Here is a 21,822-nt window from a genome sequence, read left to right on the forward strand (position 1 = left end):
GAAACAAAATTGGTAATATTTTACTCGGTACAAATTTCAGTAACGCGCGTTACAATGCATTTTAAAGTTGTGAGTTGTTTTTATACAAATTCGCCAACACCGCGAGATTAGCAGAGGAGAAAAAAATCTGCGCAAATGTTTACTTCCTGTTAGTGCTAGAGAACTAGCCTACTGATTGAGGAGAATATGACTGCAGGACCGTCTCACTGCCCAAGTTTAAGCTGCGCTGGGTAAAAGAGGAAACCAGAAGAGACCACACCACTTTCCTCCTTACAACAGAGTGCCGCTCCCTACCAATGGGGGAGCCTGCAGCCCTGATGCCTGATGCCGCTGTCGCTCCAAGTGAGGAGGACTTTTTCTCCTTTGATGAACAGGTCAATGTCTCGGCTGATGCACCCATATCAGTGGAAACAGAGGTAACGTCTTACTTGAATTCTGCCCCTGTGATGGAAAGCCTCCATCTGTTTCCAAGAATTAAAAAAAATCGCACTCCACAATGCACCAACACCATCCAGCGCACCAGTAGAAAGACTTTTCAGTCTCGGGAGTCTTGTGCTCACTCCAAAACGCAACCGTCTTGGTGATGGACGCTTTCAGCGCCTTCTCCTGATGCGCAGATATTTCAGTGAAGTATGTGGTGGAATAGGTTAGCTCCCCACCATAGAACCTTAAGCAGGCTATGTCAATTTTACCAGCCTTGTTTGGCTGCATGCTACGTCTGTTTGTATATTTGTTTGAAGTCTGACTGAAATGATTGAACTGTGTTTCCTATGAGGGCCAGTAGGCCTAAGCACTTAAATTTAATTTGAAGCACTTCAGTTCATTTTTTGTCACTTTGAAATGTGGCTGGGTAACCCCATATAGCTAATAGTCTAGCTAGGCTCTAGCTCTATTGATTTCAATATGAATATGCCTGAAGTTATAGTATCTCTTATCACAATATGCATTGCGCAATGAGCCATAACTGCAGCCATTATATTGTACTGTTGTTAGCCATAAGCCTAGCCCAGTCATTATGCCATACCACATCACCTCCTACTGGATGTGTAATGAGCTACACTGAACGCAATCAGATATATTTATAACGCCAAATCCATATTTCCAGTTATTTTGGTGAAAGTAACTTTAAAGTAATGCAATAGTAGTGTAATGCCTTACAATTCAAAGACAGTAATATTATAATGTAACAAATTACTTTGAAATGACAGTAACAAGTAATAAATAATGCATTACGTTTTTGAAGTAACTTGCCCAACACTGTTTATGAACCGAGTCCAGTCTCCAGTAAAGGCTCAGTTTTCCTTGTCCACTTTTCTCTTTTCAGAGTACGTCGTGTGACATACCTCTTCTCTGCCTCATTTATTCCTCTGACCATTGAGGAATGAGTGTGCCCCTTCATCTCAGCCTTTAACAAAAGTAAGTGATAAGCTGGAGGATGGATAAGCCAGTGGACAATCAGTTTATACTCAATACTGCATTACCTACTGTAATGTTTTTCAACATAACCCATGACATGGACTGAGAAATGGGAATTGTGGAGAAGTTGGCCTGGAACGAACCCTCTTCTGGTCCACATGAAATCTGTGTTGTAGTTGTTTTTCCCACACATCACTCCATCATCCACAACTGCTCTGACAGGGCTGGTGTGGGGCTGCAGCCTGAGAGCACCCACACTTTGATTCTCTTTTTATGAATTTATTCTGTTTATCAGCTTACAATAACCCATTTACTACAATTATGGCTAAGTATTGATGAAGAAAAGATTGAATATGTGTAACAATAGCTGTAGTTAACGGTAAATCACCCTGTCAATCTCATTAACTGTTTGATTTCAAACACAGCATATAGATAGCAAATAGAGTCATAAGACCGCTATGAGGATACACAGTAATGATTTGAGTAAAAGTATGCTATCCCCATACAGCTTGTGTAAATCATTTCATAGTTTGAACTATATTATCAATGAAAACAAGGCAAAGGTAGATGAGGATGTGGTCAAGAGTTTATTATTCATCACTTGTCTACACTGTGAAGTCAGGTGAGCACCAGGAAACCTAGGAAGGTTCCAGCATTTGAAAAAAAAGAAAAAAAAAGGTTTTTAAATCAGTTGTGACAAAAGCCTGATGAGACTGACTGCTAACCCGCCTCCTGTTGTATGAACTCCACTGTAACGCTCCCTGTCTGCCCCTGGTCTTTACTGACATACCATAACAATTTAACTCCTGTACAACCCAACGTACTGCAAGACAACAGCCCCGTCTTATTGTCATGCTCAGGGTTCTGTTGAGTCTCATTCAGATGAGCCTTTTGTTAATTTAGAGGTTAGTTGGGACATTCTGCTGGGCTGCATTACAGTGACAGGTGTTTCCAACATTATGTCCACATGTAAACTGTAGTGGACCACTGAACAAAGATTAATTCTGACAGGCTGTTGAGTTGGATTTAGATTGCGGTACAGGAGTATTTCTTGTATTTCAATCGATTCCTCAAACACTGAACTTTTGTAACAGAACTAATTTATGGAGATGTGAACATCTGTTGTATCAATTGAGAATGATGTCATATTATTAGAAGTCATCCAACACCTCCTGTCTAAACTCCTCTTCTACCTTTGATGGCTGCTCCACCACAAACCCTGAAGTCTGCAGGCCCCATCCCGACAACACTTCACCCCGCCCTCTGTCAGACATCTGGCTGCTCTCAGAGCCTTGCAGGGTAGTAGTGACTGTCACCTCAGCAGAATGACTGAGCCTGTTCTGATGCATTTGCTCTGAACTAACAGAACCAGAACTTATAATGGCACCAGAAAATTCTTGTACTTCTATCTTTTGCCTTACTGCTCCAGTTAGCTGACTAAGATTAAAAGCTTCATCTTCCTCAATTCCACAATCAAAATCAGACTCTCCAAGTAATCCCTGTGCACACTTTTGATCCCTGGACACAGCTGGATGAGCAGACTGGTCTGATTCTAACCCTCTGATCTGTAGACTGTGAAGCACATCATGATCTCCACGTGGTCCTTTGCTGTTGACAGAATCACCCGGTTGCTCTGGTATTCTGTCAGACTTTGTGTCCAGTGATTTATCAGCAGACTTGACCTGCTCTGACCACAGAAGAGCGTCCATCTTATCGGACTTCAACCGGCTCTTTCCTGACCTTTTGACATCAGGAAATCCAGGTGATCCTTTTGAATCCCAAATGGAACCAAATTCACTGTTGCTAAATATGGCTCGAACATTACTGGGGGTAAATCTCTCTGCTTTAAGAGCAGTATACATGTTAGCATGTTTAGTGATAGGAATTGCAGCTGTGGAAACATTTTCAGCATTTTCAGCAGAACCATGACTATTATCAGAAGCAATACCAAAAGTGGAACTACTGGCAGCAATAGTGGCAGTAGCAGAACCATCTCTTGATGCATTCATGCTCCTGTTCTCAGCAGATAATCCACTCACAGAACCATTTTTGGTCCTAGCGACATCCTCCCTGGCCTGAACTGTCTCATTTCCCACTGATCTAGGTTGGTCAGACACAATGATGCCATCCGTTTCCAATTCTTTCAGCTGGCTCTCTGTCTCTTCCATCACCACCTCTTCCGTCTTTCCCTGCTGGCTGACTGCAGGACTGTGCCTCCACTCTTTTTTCTCAGTAGAGGGCTCAGAAGTCTTCTCAGGAATGGCCTCTTCTTTTTCCTCTTCAGTGCCAGTCTTTGTCTCCTGTGGAAAAGTCTTGACTTTAAGGGGCTCTTCTATTCTTACATCTCTCCTCTCTTCTTGATCCAACCAGTCTTTTCCCTCCTCTGCTTGAAAAGATAGCGCCCTCATCCTTGGTTTCTCGTCACCCTTTTGTTCAATGAACCAGCCTGGACTGCTCACTGTGTTCTTGATAGCTGAGGAGAGAAAGACAACAATGAAAAACAGTCTCATATGCATGTTTTCACCATTGTTTTTTTTTATTATTCAAATATATTTATCGGGTTTTGAATTGTAAACACTTAACAATTAACAAGTCCCCAAACAGCAACCCCAACATCACCCGCGGCGCTACTATTGGGCCCGGGTGGGCCTGGGCCCACCCATTTTAGGCCCGGGCCCACCCAATTTGACCCAGGCCAATGAGTAGTGAGTGATTTTGATTCTAGCTGTTCATCCAATAAGCAGCCTGAGGAAAGCTTTGAGTGAAAGCTTCTCAGCCAATCAGCGGCTTCTACCCCACGTGTGGACTCTTAAGCCTGCCCACAGGCTGCATCGTCACCAGCAAGTGATCCAATGAAATGAATGACTTTGCCGCGAAAATTTTTCAAGCAAGCTCAACGAGACACAGACGGTAGCTAGCTATTAGCTAATATGAAATGTCAATATGGCAAAGCAAAGCAGCTTGTTTTCATTTAAATTCAGCAAGAAACGCTCCGAGGAGCAGGAGGAGGAAACTCCTACCACTTTAAGTAACGTCGTTACCTGTGACGAGTTACCATCCAGCTCCGCCTCCCTCTCCACATCAAGTCCTCCCATAGCCACTCCCTCACACCGGCAGCAAGGCAAGTAACAGTTAGGCTAATGTTAACGTTAGTGTCTGGCTGTCTGTATGCACATTTTCTGGGGGGGAAAATAATATTGGCAGTAGGCAGAGGTAACTTATGATAGCGTTTTATGTGTTATAGGAGACAGGGTTCAGCAGCCTGGCACAAATGCCGTTCCCCAAGAAGACCTGTCACAACCTCCGCTAGACCTGTCATCAATAGATGAGCCTGCAAGCCGGCCCAAACTCCGTACATTCCCAGCCACACGCATATCGGGGAAAGATAGGAGTTTTTCTGACAGGTGGTACTCAAAATTCCCGTGGCTGGAATACAGCATCTCAAGAGATGCTGTTTTTTGTAAGTCTTGTCGTCATTTCCCTGAAGCAGCTTATGAGGATAGATTCATTAATAGGGGCTTCAAAGACTGGAAACATTTATCTGAGGGTTGTGGCAAACATGAAGCCAGCAGGGCACATGCTGCAGCGCTGGGGAAAATGGATGGTTTTAAGCAAAGTCACCAGCCAGGACGGGGAAATATTATTAACCAGCTGAACAACGATGCCAGCGACAAGTCCTTCATTGAAAGACATAGACAGCACATCATGATGGTAATAGATCTCGTCCTGTTCTGTGCAAAACAAGAAATCCCATTGCGTGGGCATCGGGAAAACCCAGATGCGTTAAACAAGGGTAACTTTTTGGAACTACTTGACCTGGTTTCCAAATATGACCCAGAAATAAAAAGGCGACTGGATGAATTACCCAAGAATGGTAAACTACTGCACCACGCTATACAAAATGAGATACTGGAAATCGCAGCATCACTCCTTATAAAAAAAATTAAGGCAGATTTGCATGATGAGCCGGACACATATTATGCGATTTTAGCAGATGAGTGCAAAGACATGTCAAAAAGAGAGCTAGTGGCAGTATGCGTCAGATACCTGCACAACGGCACATTGAAAGAACGGGCTGTGGGATTTGTGGAAACGGACAAGATGACTGCAGAGGCAATATCGGCTAAGATTTTGGAAGTGCTGGAGCCATTGCAGCTGGACCCGGGGCTGTGCGTCGGATTTGGGTTTGATGGCGCATCAGTCATGTCGGGGAACAGAGGAGGGGTACATGTGATACTGAAGAAGACGTTTCCCCACGCTTTATATGTGCATTGTAACTCACATAGACTTAACCTTGTCCTGGCCACAGCAGCTAAAGTGTCTCCTGGCATTTCAACATGTTTCGATATTATAAACAGCTTGCATAACTTTATGAGTGGGGCGCACAGACACGCCAAATTCCTGGAAATTCAAAAGCAGATGCGACCAGGGCAAAAAACACTGGAGCTGGAGAGATCCTGTGATGTGAGGTGGAGCTCATGGTCAAATGCAGTCAGTAAGGTGTTGACGCTGCTGGGACCTATTTTGGAGACCCTCGCCACATTCTCCGAAAGTTCTGGCCAAACAAAACTTGAAGCTGACTCCCTACTGCACCAAATGCAAACGAAAAAGTTTTTGTTTCTGCTTGTCACATTCAACCAGTTATTTGAAGTCAGCGACTACGCCACTAAGGGCTTGCAATCTTCCACACTATCAGTTACAGATTGTATTGATCTGATTGAAGGGCTCAAGGACAGCTACACACAATTCAGGAATGAAAATGATGCATTTGACAAAGTAATGGCACTGACAGATGAGCTGATGAATAAACATGAGATTGTGCGCTGGGATATCAGTGGATCACGCAAGAGGAAGTTGCCGGCCAGGTTAGACAATACGCACGTTGATTCTACTCTGGGCAAATCATCACCTGTACAGCAAAACTCGGACCTACAGAAATTATGGAATGACATACTGGACAAGCAGATGATGGAGCTGAACGTTCGTTTCAAGCCCGACACATACGGCTTCATGAGAGCCGCTGCTGCCTGCTTGCCACGGTCAGACACCTTTGGTGACAAGGCTCTCATCCAGCCCGCCTGCGCGCACTTTTCCATTCCCGTGGAAGACGCAGAGCACACTGTGTTTGTGCAGCAGCTTAAAAGAAAGGCAAAGGCCAACAAGACCACAAACGAGAAAAAAGAAACACTCGTAGAAGTGCTCGACGCATGCCCCCGTGATATTTTCCCCAACATGAACAGTCTCCTTCGGGCCCTCCTCACATTGCCCATGACGACGTGTACTGTGGAGAGACTCTTTTCAGCTGTCAATAGGATAAAAACAGGCACCAGGGCAACAATGTTGACAGATAGACTGAACTCTCTGTCCCTGCTTTCATTTGAAAGAGAATTGACTGATTCACTGGAAAATCAGGAAATTCTTGCTGTGTTCAGCACGAAACCCCGCCGTCTCCTGCTGTAACAAGCCCCAAGTCCCACAAGCAAGTTTGAATTGAATGTGTGATTATTTATCAGCTATCTCGGATTGTTATGCTGTTGTTTATATGGTTAGATATGTTATTCATTTAATTATTCTGAAGAAATAAGCTACAGGAGAAATAATTTTGGATCGTTTTCCTGCTGTTTGTGTTTAGCAGCTGTGTTGGATTCAATGCTGCTGGTATTTCATGTTGATACAGTTCTTCTGTCATTCTGAATGTATGAGAAACAGTTAAATAATTTTGGACAGTTCCTTGCCCGCCGTGCTGGGTTAATAAATGGAGAGAGAAACAGACCCTCCAAAGATATAATTCTGTTTCAGTCTTGTTGTGTATTGAACGTTCAAAAGAGATAAATGAAGTTAGGCTTACTGCCAAGGTGTATGTCTTTGTCCACTTCAGCACTGAGCTGAGGACAGCGACACAAGAGCCACACAGGTAGGCTACTGAGTCGCTGTCTTCAGTGCGCCGGAAAGCGCTGAAACGGAGAAGAAGGGGAGCCCGTTTTTTTTTTTTTTTTGGCTTATTTTAACTGGCCCATCCAGTTTTCTGGAGGCCCACCCACAATCAAAATCCTGGCGCCGCTAGTGCCCAACATATACATTAATAAAATGACAATAACACAACAAAAACGTACATTAAGGAGAAAAAAAACAAAACAAAACAAAAAAAAAACTGACATGTTACAGAGTTACAGAGCCTGTGAATCAATTATGTCCCAGTGTTTCCAGCAGGGAATTTAAATGTAAGTTAAAATAATTCAGAAATGGCTGCCAGACCTTATACAATCTCTGGGTTGAACCCCTGATCGTGTGTTTCAACTTCTCAAGTTTCAAGTGTGCCATTACATCCACAACCCAGCGCCTGTGTGTGGGAGGCATATCTGACTTCCAATTACACAAAATAAGACGTCTGGCCAATAGATGAAAACGCAATGGCGTCTGATTGTGCACCAGATATCGCCATCCCAGCAGGGGTCACACCAAATATTGCAATTTCAGGAGCAGGGATTATCTCTCTGTCACAGATGTAAGAAAAAGTATCAAAAATTAAAGACCAAAACTGTATCAACTTTGGGCAAGCCCAGAACATATGATAGAGGGTAGCCGGAGCCTGACAGCATCGGGAGCAAGTCGGATCGACATCTGGATATATCCTGGCAAGCCTAGATAGATGAAGCCTGTGGAGCACCTTAAACTGAAGCAAACCATGTCTGATACAAATCAAAGTTGAATGTATTCTCTTAATTGCGCTTTGCCAGGAGACGTCCGACACTTCAAACCCTAGTTCCTCCTCCCACCCTGCCCTAATATGACTAAGTGACGGTGAGGCAATCATCTGGATATCTTCATATAATCTGCTCACTCCTCCTCTTTGATTTAGATCCCCCTCCAACCACTCATCCAACCACTCATCCATCCAGTCATTTGGCGAGAGTAACGGAAAGGAAGGAAAATGTTTCCGAACAAAGACACGCACCTGCTGATACCTGAAATAATGCGAACTGGGGATATTATACTCATTTACCAGCTGCTCGAATGACATGAACACACCATCCTTAAAAAGATCCTTCACCCATTTCAGACCATTCCTGAACCATAACTTAAAGAGTGGAAAGAGTGCGTTGGCCAAGACTGGGTGAGGGCATAGCCTGTCTATGTTTGAAGTGGGTCCTGAATTGGGACCATATTGAAAGTGAGCCACTCACAATAAGATTATTTGTGAGGCGCTGCTTACTGAGTGGCAATGGCGCACATACTAAAGAAGGTAGGGACACCAGATGAGCGGAATGTTGTTCCATTTCAACCCATACAGGTCCACCCCCCTCATAAGACGCAGAGACCCAGTATATTAGTTTATAAATATAAGCTGCCCAGTAATATTGTAAAAAATTTGGTAATGCTAAGCCTTCAGTCTCTTTCTGTTTCTCAAGATGTGCCCTCCTTATTTGTGGGATGGTCTTATTCCAGATAAAAAGGTGGATATAGATTTATCTAGCTCTCTGAAAAAAGACTTTGAGATAAAAACAGGTATTGTATGAAACAAGAATAAGAACCTGGGCATAATTATCATCTTGACAGAATTAACCCTGCCAGCAAGCAATATAGGCAGCGCTGACCAACGGATAAGGTCCTGTTTGGCCCTCTCCAGGGCTGGTTTAAAGTTATGCTTGAATAAATCATTGTATTTACTGGTTACTGATACGCCAAGATAGTTAAAAGTGTCACAAGTTTCTTTTAGTTGATATGCCTCAAAAGACATCTGTCGAGCCTGGTCGTTAATAGGGAAGAGCAAAGTCTTAGTAAGGTTGATTCCGTAGCCTGAAATCTCTCCAAAGCTAGAGATAATTTCTAATGCCTTAGGAATAGAGGTGCAAGGATCTGACAGGTAAAGTACCAGGTCGTCCGCATATAGAGACAGTTCGTGAGTTTGACCCCCCCTAACAACACCCATGAGCTCCTCGGCACTCCTAAGTGCAACCGCTAGTGGCTCAATGGCAAGGTCAAACAGAAGTGGGCTCAATGGACAGCCCTGTCTTGTCCCCCTACATATAGGAAAATAGTTGGAGATTATTTTATTAGTACGGACGGAGGCCTGCGGTGTAGCATACAGGATCCTTATCCACGAACAAAAAGCCGGTCCAAAACCGAACCTCCCCAGAGTTGCAAAAAGATACTCATACTTAATCCGGTCAAATGCTTTGTGAGCATCAAGGGAGAGCAAAACCTCTGCTGTAGGTGGAGTTTCCGGGGAATAAAGGATATTAAAAAGCCTTCGTATGTTGCCAAAGAGCTGCCGCCCTGTAATAAAACCTGATCTGGATGTATCACTGTATGCATAACAGACTCCAATCTACTAGCCAGAACCTTGGTCAAGATTTTGTAGTCGCAGCAGAGTAGACTCACAGGCCGAAATGACTCACAATTCAGAGGGTCCTTTCCTTTCTTAAGAAGGACTGAGATGGTGGCCTGGGCCATTGTAGGAGGGAGAGTCTCGCGCTCCAATGCCTCGGTATATACGTTTTTTAAAAGAGGACTTAGTTTGAATGAGAATTTTTTGAAGAATTCAATAGGGAAGCCATCCGGCCCCAGAGCTTTACCGCTCTTCATCTTTTTAATTGCCCAATCAATTTCAGCTGCTGAAATGTTGCTATCAAGGTGTTAATGGAGTGTTAATCTCTGCTATAAATCCAGCCTCTGCGGATTGTTTTAGCTGATGGCTTAGTAGTTTGCTGGCTCGTTCCCCATGCTCGTAGAATTCTTGGCGAGATTTAAGATGAAGCTCCTCAGCTACTCCAGATGAGAGGGTATCGAATTCTGTTAGCAAACCTATTCTCTCTTTACCGAGATCCGCAGATGGAGCTTCAGAATTTTTATGATCAACATCCTTTATCAAAGAAATCAACTCATTAAGGCGTGCTGACCGTTTTCTGTTCATGCTTACATTATAAGATTTTATCTGACCACGTAAATACGCTTTCATTGCTTCCCACCGGTTAGAGTGGCTCGTGTCTGGTGATTGATTTGTTTCTAGAAAGAAGTCAATTTGGGCAGATAGGAAGTTAACAAAATCTTCATCAGACAAAAGATGTGGGTTAAGTCTCCAGGTGCGTTGTGGAGGCTCGTTATCTGGAAAGCAAAGCACCATTGTTACTGGGCTATGGTCAGAGATAACGATGCTCTCATATTCACTAGACCTCAGCAGGGAGAGGAGTTTCTTGTCCAGCAAAAAATAGTCTATCCTGGAATATGAATTATGCGCTGGAGAGAAAAGAATATAGTCCATAGTGGGATCTAGAACACAGTTTAAATTTCCCCCGAGGACCAATTGGTGAGTGTTTATTCTGGAAGGAGTAAGAAAAGGTCAGTGAAAAATTTAGCATCATCCCAGTTTGGAGCATAAACGCAGGCCAGTACCACTGGTAAATTAAATAAATGTCCTTGAACAATTATAAACCGACCGTCTTTGTCTTGAATCGTATTTGTTTGTACAAATTGCACTTCCCTTTGGATGAGAATGGCTGCACCACGGCATTTAGCGTTACATTTGGAGTGGAAAATCTGGGAAAAGCCCCCTCTCTTAAGTCTGGAGTGATCCTTATTAAGCAGGTGTGTTTCAGTTAAGAATGCTATGTCTGTTTGCAGCTTTGATAAATGAGAAAACACCTTACGATGCTTTACTGGGTGGTTAAGCCCTTTGGTGTTTATTAAGTATTTAGTGTTTATCCGCCCTGAACCACTAACATTAGGGGTCGCCATATTCTGGTGTCTGGAATGACCTGACAGCAGCCTGCCTAGAAACAGCCTGATTATAAAGCCTTTTCACGGGTGACAGATCTCTGTTTAGACATTGTGCAATTAAAATCAATAATAAAAAACATGAAAACAACAGAAAATACAAAAACACAGAATCAAACACATCATTCACAAAACCCCATTGCTGGCCTCTCCCCAAACGAAAGGCTGCATACTCCCTCAGTCGTACACTATCGCACAACATAACAAAGCTTACCTCGTGAGACCGAGTCTCACCAAAACTATATGAATGACAGAATAACATGTTGCAGCTGATCTTAACTGTAATCAAATACAGTATACACTCAATAAATTTCCAGTCTAGCACCTTATTTGTATACCACTTTATGTGAGTAACCTTAACAAACATAGACAGAGTCTCTGGACCAACCAGTCATGCGTTGTCAGGGCCCCAACTGTTCAAAACCCAAATTAAATATAAAATTAAATTTCTACTGGTACATACTGGACACAATAGAACAACATTACATTTCGGTGGAGTTTCCAAACCGTCCAATTATGCTAACAAGGCCTTGTGGCTAAAAATGAACAGTGAAGAGGCTTAAGGAAGTGTACATTTTAAATCAGCCAGTTATATGTTATCAAGGCCAAATCAGCCCAAAACAGAAAGTTTGGCTGTGTCCAAATTCAGGGGCTGCATCCTTCAAGGACGCGGCCTTTGGGGCCCACGAAGGCCGGGTCCTTCGGAGAGACCTTGAAGGCTGCGTCCACCGTTGTTAAATGGGACGGTCTAGCCTTCGGAGTATTTCCTGGTTGCGTCACCAGGTGTTCATGCATTAAAGTCTGTTTTGGTTCAAATCTATCAAACGTGTACATTTATTTGTGTGTGTACAATGTTTAAAATCTAAATTGCATTATCAACATTACAAAATAAACATTAACCCATTGGTGAATAGCAACTATATTTACCATAGCATTACCAGCGTCATGTATTTTAACTGAAAGTTAAAATTTGGAGGTTTTATAGTCCCTTGAAGTTTAACATATCTGGCGTTGGATGTTCAAATGAGTAAAAACCGAGTATAAACCCAAGACTTACATTTGAATGTCATGTCTGCGCCACTTGATGTCGCCATTTTCTCTTTCTTTCCCTCTTCTGTTTCGGGACTGAGCAGCGTGCAAAGGATCTTGGGATATGGGAGGCCGGGGAAATGAAGGCTGCATTTGTGGGCTGCATTTGAAGGAGCCTTCGAATTTGGACAGCCTTCGCGCAGCGTTGTGACGTAATTGGCCTTCAAATGCACCCTTCGAAGGCTGCAGCCCCTGAATTTGGACACAGCCTTTGTCTAAATTTGCGCTTTTGCCGACGGTCTTTTGCTGGTGAAGTCCTTATCAGGATGGCAGTCCGGATACCTCTGGTCCAATAAAGGGGGCTTATCGAGACCAAGCATCATGCGCGTCCCGTCCTCCCGTCTTTCCTTTATACTGGTAATGCGCAGGTTATTGCGGCGCGACCGTGCCTCCAAATCCTCATTTCGTGCTTTCTGGGTAGCGAGCTCCCATCGCACGTTAGCCATGTCCCGCTCCAGAGCAGCAATCGAGTCAGAGTGGCTGTCGGCTGCAGACTCAAGGACGACCACCCGTTTATCTAGGGCTTCACTCTTGGCGTTAGCATTATCGTTGGCTAGTTTAATTTCTGCTCTTAGCTGGTCAACCTGGTTCCGAATTTCAGCGGATTGTGCCTCCGCTTTGGTGAGCAATTCAGTCCTCAACTCGGCAATTGCTAGGAGGATGGCCTCATGTCCGGGTCCCCGGTTGGGTGCACCGTTAGGTACAGCATCAGGTGCAGCATTAGCCTCTGGGCTAGCCTTGGAGTTAACCCTTGTGTCAGGTGCTTTTCGGGGGTTTTTAGACATTTTCAGCGAGCGTTACGTCAAAATTTCAAGCCTGGTGTGACGTCTTGGCTTCGATTATGAGTGTGACTAAAGGTCTTTACATTAAATAGCTGTTTCTATATTTATTAATAGTGTTGGCAAGGAGCTCAGTAAGAACGCGTCCTCACATGGCACCGCTCAGACCGGAAGTCCCATTGTTTTTTTTAATCTTCATTTGAATGTCAGATGGATTGGAGTGAATCCACCAGATTATGACTAACAGAATTGCCTATATTGCCATACAATGAGGGCTGGGCGATCTCGACATTTTAATATATATATATATCGATATATTTCTAAATGAGATATAACACGGGACAATATCGCTTGTATCGATATAGTTCATTTTGCGTTAAAATGACAATACATGAGCCGCAAGTTCGCACCTATTTCTCCTCTCCCTCTCCGTGTACACACACACACACACACACACACACACACACACACACACACACACACACACAGTTTCTGCTCCGCCTCCCTCACTCTGTGACCACAAGCCCTCCCCCCCTCCTCCTCCACTCTCACCTAAAGGTTGCAACTAAAGGTTCAAGCACGACAAATCTCTTCCACCACTTACAACAACCATAAAGTGCAGTACGAGGAGTGTGTCAAAATACGTGCTGCGAATCAGGCCACAAAGCCTCCCCAGCCTTCTGCCCCAAAACAAACCCTGCTGCAAGCTTCATTCACCCTTGGTGTGCCTTACAAAAGAACAAGTGACAAGTGTTTCCACCACGCGCTGACCACCGACATGTGGTCCAGCAGGACCTGCGAACCTTACATGAGTGTGACGGTGCACTTCATGGAGGACTGGGAGATGAAAAGTGCATGTCTTCAGACCAGCTACTTTCCGCAAGATCATACAGGGGAGCATATTGCGTGTGTGTGTGTGTGTGTGTGTGTGTGTGTGTGTGTGTGTGTATGTATGTGTGTCAGTTATAGTCATGGTAACAGTGTTTATGTATTCTGTATGTCACTTTGGATAATAGTATCTAATAAATTCCATAACTGTCTGTAATCATACACAAATAATTCATAATTAATGATAATAATTAATAACTGTACAGCACTTTGGTTGGTTTGGTTGACTGTTTTTAAGATGTGCTTTACAACTAAACTTTGACCTGACTTAAAAATAAATAGTGATTTTAAAAAGGTGTTTTTCCAATTGTGTGTGTGTTGTATAGGACACAGTATGGATGACGCCCGCGTCACACGAGCCATTTCTCTGTGTAAGAGAGTTGTCAGCAGCTTCTCTTACAGCTGGAAGAAGAACTTTATGTTGTATTATTTACAGAACTGTCAACCTCAGTGGAAAAGTGTTTATTGTTATTGTTAAAATTGTAACAGTATTGTATTTTTGAATTAATTACTGTATATTTTTGTCATGCAGGAAAGGGTTTTGTTTCATTTTATTCAAGGAGCATTTTTATTTCATATATGAGACAGTTTTTTTGTTCAATTTGTTTTATACATTTTGATATTGTGCAGAGTGACCTCTGTTAATAAAAGGTGCCTGCGTGACATTTAGCATGTGGCTTAAACTTATAACTGACTGTTTGTTTGTTTGTTTGTTTTTTGAAGGGTTTGCTCTGGAAAAAAATGAATCTAATATGCTATAATGCTTTGGGGGAAACCTCAATTACATCACAGAAAAAATATCGATATATATCGAGTATCGCCATTCAGCTAAAAAATATCGAGATATGACTTTTAGTCCATATCGTCCAGCCCTACATACAATCACTATTCTAAAGTGCTGTATCGTGGCAGCTGGACTTGTTTCAGTTCCTTGAAGATGTTTCACCTCTCATCCAAGAGGCTTCTTCAGTTTTTAACTCTGTGTGGGAGTGTCCTTACAGAGTCGTTAGGGCCACTTGTGGGTCGTTGACCTTCATGTGGGTTGCTAGGGCTAGGTGAGCCCAGGTATGAATGGTTGTTAAGCTGTCTGGGGAGAGAACTCAGTACTGTGTACTCTCCAACACAGAGTTTAAAAGCCTGCAGCTTCTCCAGTTAGTTAGAACTGAAGAAGCCTCTTGGATGAGAGGTGAGATGTCTTCAAGAAACTGAAACAAGTCCAGTTGCCTACGATACAGCACTTACAGTTACCATGACCTGGATGACTGAGAACCTTCATCAACATACAATCACTACTCTGTTAATTTAATCTGTCTACTTTTTTGTGATTTATTGCTGAAACAGATTTGACAGAAACAATCATCAGCATTAAAGGAGAAGCGCAGGGTTTTTGGATTTATGAGCAGCAGACCTTCTGACCACACAGTCAGACTAACCGGTGTGACTGAAGAGAGGGGATAGAGCCAGGACATAAGCTGCTATTGGCTGATGTGTGGTCGCAGCAAACTGAAATGGACAAAAGTGACTCAGACTGGCCAAGCAATGGAAATCAGAGACTGTCGTGACCACACCTTTACAGAGACCTGGCTCCATCACAACATCCTGTATCAAGCTGTTGCAATTGATGGGTGGACTGTGTTCAAAGCTGACAAACTGCTGTCAGAGGGGAGGTGGACCATGAACAGTATTTGAACAGATGTCAAATTTTTTATGTCAAGATGAAAATAATAACATCATCACTATCTTGTAAGGGATACTGAACAACCTGTAATCAGTGTTATTCTTCTATCAGTCTTTGTTTCCATGTTCAGGTGTGATTAACAGTCTCAGAACTTACAGTCCTGAAGGTCAGTGCAGGTGGACACACAGCAGGAGCACACTGATGGTGGGGCGTCCAGCTCCTCCCACCTACACACATGAAAGAACAAAGCAGTCATGTCCATTAGTATGAACGGTTGACTTCATTCAAGGTACATGACAGTACCAAAACTAAACCACAACAAACAGACAAAAAGAAAAAAGGCAGGTCAGTCCAATAGCACTGCTTCCACCTCAAACCCTGATGTGCCGGTATGCCTTCATCACAGCTGCTGGCAGCTAAAAAACCTGATATTGTAGTGAAGCCACTCAAGGAGGTTTCACCTTACTTCAAATTATTGCCACCCATTACTGTGCAAATGTATTAGATTTGATCATTCAAAATGGAAGACAGATTACAGAAATAAAGATTTTGAAGGTTTATTTAATATAATATAATTAATAAAGGTTTATTAAATTATTTTCGTATTGTTATTCTTGCATCTGGGTTTTATCATCTTGTCGATCCTTTTCTACATTGTCATAGTACATTAAAGTACCAACCATGGTAACATGGTGCTTGTGGAGGACAGATATTTTAATAACATTGGTTGCTTACCTGCCAGTAGCCTTGTTGTAGTTGCAGGACTTTGAGGTGTGGGAAGTGGTGAGACTGACTGACATCGAACAGTGGACGTAAAGCACCTACACACAAGTGGCAGGTTAAAGGCCATCATACACCACTAGAGTAACTCAACGTGTGTGCTGTCAAACATGAAATGTGTAAATACAATCTGCTGGAATATTAAAACAGTTGATGAAATGTGTCGATAAAGAGATACAAACTGGACCTCCACCAAGGCCCAATAATCTCAATCAAGTCTGATCCAATATCAAACTCTGTAGCCCTGTATCACTCTACATTTAAACCACCCAAACTGCCAAAACATGATTTAAGATCACCAAATCTGTAACAGCTGACCACCAGGACAACAAAACATGGCAGATGGAATCTTAATCTCCATTGTGTTGTGGAAGAAAAAAAGATTTTTATTTTGAATCTCGAGTCCTCTAACCAGAGGTCCGAAAAATTACATTTCCCCATGACTTCGTCGATAGTAGCGAACTTTTGGAAACTTTTGGCACCAAGCCAGCCGTGTGCTATCCAGTTGAAGCATAGACTGAGGCACAAATAGTTTTACCGCATCGCACACTGTCTGACTCCACATCATCGATACAACTCAGGTCCTACTAGCACATATAATTTATAAAAATAAATTCACGCGATTTTTAGGAGATAGGCCTGCACTTACCACAAATGGAAAAAAAAGTCATAGTTGGATAGTGGTTCGAAAATTTAATACCTCTTCAGATGACGTTTATTACTTTTTAATGGCCTTAATTTTTGCTAATTTCATTTGCTACCTTTTACAACCCCGCGGACACCCTGACTTATTGCTCACTCATTTAGTCTGATTAGATCTCTTCTCAGAGCTGTTTGGGTGTGTACAGTGTTGATTGGTCTGCCTTAATTCACTTATTTACCCTGTTAGTTTTCTCGCGTCTTGTAACATACAGTACATGTGACTTTAGGTAAATGACCTCCTGGCTCAGCCAAACAAACCTGAGCAACACTCTGCTTGGCCAGAAGACTTGGAAAGGTTGTGAGGCCCTTAAGTGGTGGTAGGATTGGTTTTGATCTTACTTGTGAGACAGCTCTGAAGAAAAATGAGTCGACAGAGAATTTTAACACACTGCCACCTCTCATCAGGAACTGGGAGCTGCTGCCCTCCCTCCTGCTGTCTGTCATGCAGCTGTAATCAAAAATCAAATCACAACACATCAATGAACAAATGTAGAGTGACAAATCAGTTACTGCAAAAAGTTGTGTGACTGCATGTTCTCACACACCCATAGTTTGTTATAATGTCCACTCTGGGCATGCTGTTTGGGTCTTTGGAGCCTGTGGCATAGCATGAGTCCACATAAAGCCTCTCTCCAGCCAACAGGGGTCCTGTCTGGGCAACAAAATACACCAGCTCCCCTAAAAAGAACCCATGGCCTGGAGGAAGGGGCTCCCACTGGGCTGACACACACACAGAGACAGAGACAGAGACAGAGAGAGAGAGAGAGAGAGAGAGAACAAAGCAAATCCCCTGTGTGAAGTTGTATTTTGTCTTCATGACACATGGTGGTCAAACTACCACAGTGTATGGATGTGTGAATGTGTGAATGCTGACTTGTCTTGTGAAGACTAGAAAAGTGCTATATGATCATTTATACTGTAGATTTGACTGTATAACAGGCTGGATTCATGCCTGGTGAGACTGTCACTTGATGTACGTTAGATTTGGCTGAAACAACACATGATGCCGATTCTAAGCAGATAAATAAAGACATTTGCAGCTAACATGTCATCGTGTGTAAATTGTAGCAACAATGAAGCCTTTTTAGATACTGTAGTCATGTTACCATTGCAGACAGTGAGGCTGAAACGGAGTTTGCTCTTGACACTCTTTATAAAGGTCATATGCTGAACTTGAGGTCTGAAGCCAACTTGATAAGAGTAATGAAACCTGAAACAGAAAAAAGCAGTTTCACTTGACAGAAATGAAACCTGGACTATGTGCTTTGACACATTCTTGTACATCACTCCCAAGGCTGATTAAAAGTGACACACAAAGTCACTCAGCATTTTGTGCACAGATACTCAAAGACATTTTTTACAACACAAAGGTTTAAGGGTTTTTCCAGTGAATAACTCCCAGTAACAAACATGCCGTCTACAATTACACTTACAGAGGACTGACAGAGCTTTGTCACATGGTGACACGACAACCAGCTGAAGCCCAGTGTCAGCAAAACCAATGAGTTTGTGGTGACAACTGCTGTATGTTGAGTAGAGGGTACCAACAATTGTGTGCATGTGTGTGTTTTTGAAATGTGAACAAATTATTGTTGAGCCTTGTTTTAAGGAAAATGTGTTAGTTTGTGACAGACAGAATAAAGACTGCTGTCATGAGGCTGGTGAAGATTGACAGCTGGAGTGTCCCTCGGTGTCTGACACCAGGTGGATCATTGTTCTTCACTTCACTGTTAGTCCTTTTAATGATTGGTGGATGCTCTCCTTCTGATGAAATGATAAAATCATCACTGTTTTGGACTTTTTAAAAATAAAGTTACCAAGCTGATATTACACACAGACTGGCTCAATGCTCCCTAAAGACCCGAGCCACACTGGACTGGCAGTGACAGGCAACCTTTATTAATAACAGTGGATGGGACGTGTTAATTACCTGTTGTAATGGCATTGGATGGGGAGGGTAAGTGGTACAAGTCTGATGACCGAGCCTTGTGGAGGTGGAGTATAATGCAGTGTAAAGGTATACACAAGCCTTCCCTGAGCCACCTGAGAGAAAAAAAAGTCAGAGATTAATGTGATCACGTTTTTCAGCCCATCTAAATGTACAAAATCACTCTAAAGTTCACCACCCTTCGTTCTTAAAAATAATAAAAGGAATGCAACAGTCTTACAGGCTCAATCCATGCTGACTCACATAATTCACAACTTTTCCAGGGTTTTCCAGCTCTGAAGCTTATATAGCCAAATCTGTTGCATTCATTTTTTTTATAGATGTGATTTAACTACATTAACACTACACAGTGTCATTTGGTTGCAAGAAGTGAAAACTAGTGGAGATTCTTGAAACTGAAAAATTCTTTGTTTGGGTAAAAATGTTTTTATTTTTATAATCGTAAACATTCTGCAACAACTATTTACATGAATAGACTTTATAAATTACTTTGAGTTTCTTGGATGCAAAATACAAATTTAAACCCAAACCAGTGAAAATAAGCGGTTGATGAGAATACACATACAGAGAATCACACAAATGATGACATTTAGCATGAACTGAGTGTGAGTGTGTATCAATGACCCTGGACTGTTACGACTGCACCAGAACTGTGTCTGAAGTTGATGGAAACGCTGCAGACTTGCCTCACCACAGTGTGCTGTATGCTGGTAGACTGATCAGAGAGCAGGAGCAGCTTTTCAGATGAAGTCACACTTGATTTCATGAGCTGTTTGAGTTTCAGCACAGCTTCATGTTCTTCTGGCTTTTAAAAGAGGCACCATGTGGGCTTTTCTTGTCAACAATGTTTGTGTTGTATCCAGAGACACAGTCTGGATGCTTCAGGTTTAACGAGCATTTACGGTCTCAAACATATGTTAAGCATTTTAAATAGCAGGTAGAAGATGCAAACATGGATGTACCATGTTTGCATCTTCTACCTGGTCTTTGCTGGTGAATTTGTTTCCTGCCAAGGTATTGCAACAGGTGGACATGTTGGCTGGCATGTATATGAAATAAGGTGTCAAAGCAGCAGAGGGTAAACAAAGGAAACAGAAAGCATTGATTCAAACACTGCTGCTAGTATGAGAGTACCCGGTCCCTGAGGCCTTCATCACCATATATCTGCCAGGCGTTAATGGGAAAAGGCCACACTGAGGTTCAGGTCCAATTTGGATTATTACGTGTACATAATGTGTTCGTGTCCCCTGTTAGAGTCTAAATGCTGTCATTTTCTTAATTACAGCAGAAACTGTGTGCATGTGAACAGTAAGTGGAGTTATGATGGAGATGTAACTGCTGATGAGGGAACAACATCTGTCACTGACGGATGAACATCTGTCAGGTCACCTGTCTGGACACCTGACGGATGAACATCTGTCAGGTCACCTGTGTGGACACTGAGCTGTGATCTGCATGAACGTTGAGTGGTGTCCTGACCTCAGACTGTCCGCCGCACTCCGTCAGTCCGGAGTGGAAGTACAGGAAGCGGAGGCTAGACCTGCTGGCTTCACACCGACCCAGTCGGAACTGGGTCGGAAGGGTCCAAGCGCGCAGCTGGAAGCAGTCCACGCGCACGGATATTTGATCGATCCCGCACCAGACCTCCACGGCGCGTGCTCCGGTCCCTCGGACGCTCTGCTGTTGTCTGGTTGGCGGTAAGAGCAGCACGGTTAGTCCGGCGGGAAGCGCGCTTTTATGGGGAACCGGCCGGAACAACTCGGGCGCTACAAGAGGTCCCGCTGACTGCTGGAACACGGGCAGCTGGTAGAATGAAGGGCGCGCGACATCCGGGTCTGTCTCGGACCATGTCGCCTGCTGAACCGGACCTCCCAGGGTACCACGAAACAACGTCCACAGAAGCCACGCGAGCACCGACATGATGTGAAAACAGGAGCAACCAGGCCGCCGTAGTTTCACCTGCTCTCAACTTCATTAAGACACCTGCTGCTGATTGGACGGAAAGCCAGCTTAGATGATGTGTTTACTGACGTCTCTGAGCCAGTCAGCAACAGGTTCATTAGTGTGACTGCCTACAGCAGTCAGTCACACAACAACACAGCAGTCAGTCACACAACAGTCGGTCACACAAAAGTCACACAGCAGTCAGTCATACAGCAGTCAGTCACACAACAACCAGTCACACAACAGTCAGACAACAGTCACACAGCAGTCTATTGTTCTTCTTGATTTTAATAATATTCTTTTTCCATACGTTTTTCGGTCGGCTTCTCCTACAGAAACAATTCAACTATCAAAATGTTCAGTTTTTTAAGGACATCCCTGCTTCTACTTTTGGCTTTTCTATCTTTTATACTTTTGGAAATATTCAGCTTTTTCTGCAAAATGTTTCCCATTCATTCTTATTGGTAATTATTCAAATTTCATTCTGCTGCTGCTGCAGCATATGTTCAGCTAGAGAGACCATTCAGCTTTTTAAGCCCATTCAGTCTATTACTTTTCAGCTTTTGAAATATTCAGAGTTTTAAATAATCAGTGAAGTTTATCAGCTGTTCCTTATGTAAAAATGCTCATGTTAATGTAGAGATATAGCCTACATATTGTTTCTGCTGCTGGAGGATCTCTGCAGGTGATGTCATTAATATTTTCCTCATTAAGGATGTATTTCTCCCCTCTCATCCCACCGTTATGGATCAGGATGATACTTTTTATGACTGATCCATGGACTGAGAATTGCTAAGTGTAGCAGCGCTCCTCCTCCTCTTCTT

At 43.0% G+C, this 21,822-nt stretch overlaps 1 protein-coding gene across 1 annotated transcript; it reads right to left on the reverse strand.

The window, feature by feature from the left end:
* Window positions 1-2,052: 2,052 nt before the first annotated feature.
* LOC141012283 (uncharacterized) lies at window positions 2,053-21,006 on the reverse strand. The gene is made up of 8 exons (XM_073485725.1): window positions 20,534-21,006; window positions 19,037-19,149; window positions 18,213-18,316; window positions 17,652-17,826; window positions 17,446-17,554; window positions 16,360-16,445; window positions 15,781-15,851; window positions 2,053-3,889 (listed from the first exon to the last, which is right to left on the reverse strand). Exons 1-8 carry the CDS (start codon window positions 20,972-20,974, stop codon window positions 2,568-2,570), a joined length of 2,421 nt encoding a protein of 806 aa, XP_073341826.1. The 5' UTR covers window positions 20,975-21,006; the 3' UTR covers window positions 2,053-2,567.
* Between the last annotated feature and the right edge of the window lie 816 nt (window positions 21,007-21,822).

The sequence above is a fragment of the Pagrus major genome, chromosome 17 (genome assembly GCF_040436345.1).
Source record: "Pagrus major chromosome 17, Pma_NU_1.0".
NCBI lineage: Eukaryota > Metazoa > Chordata > Actinopteri > Spariformes > Sparidae > Pagrus > Pagrus major.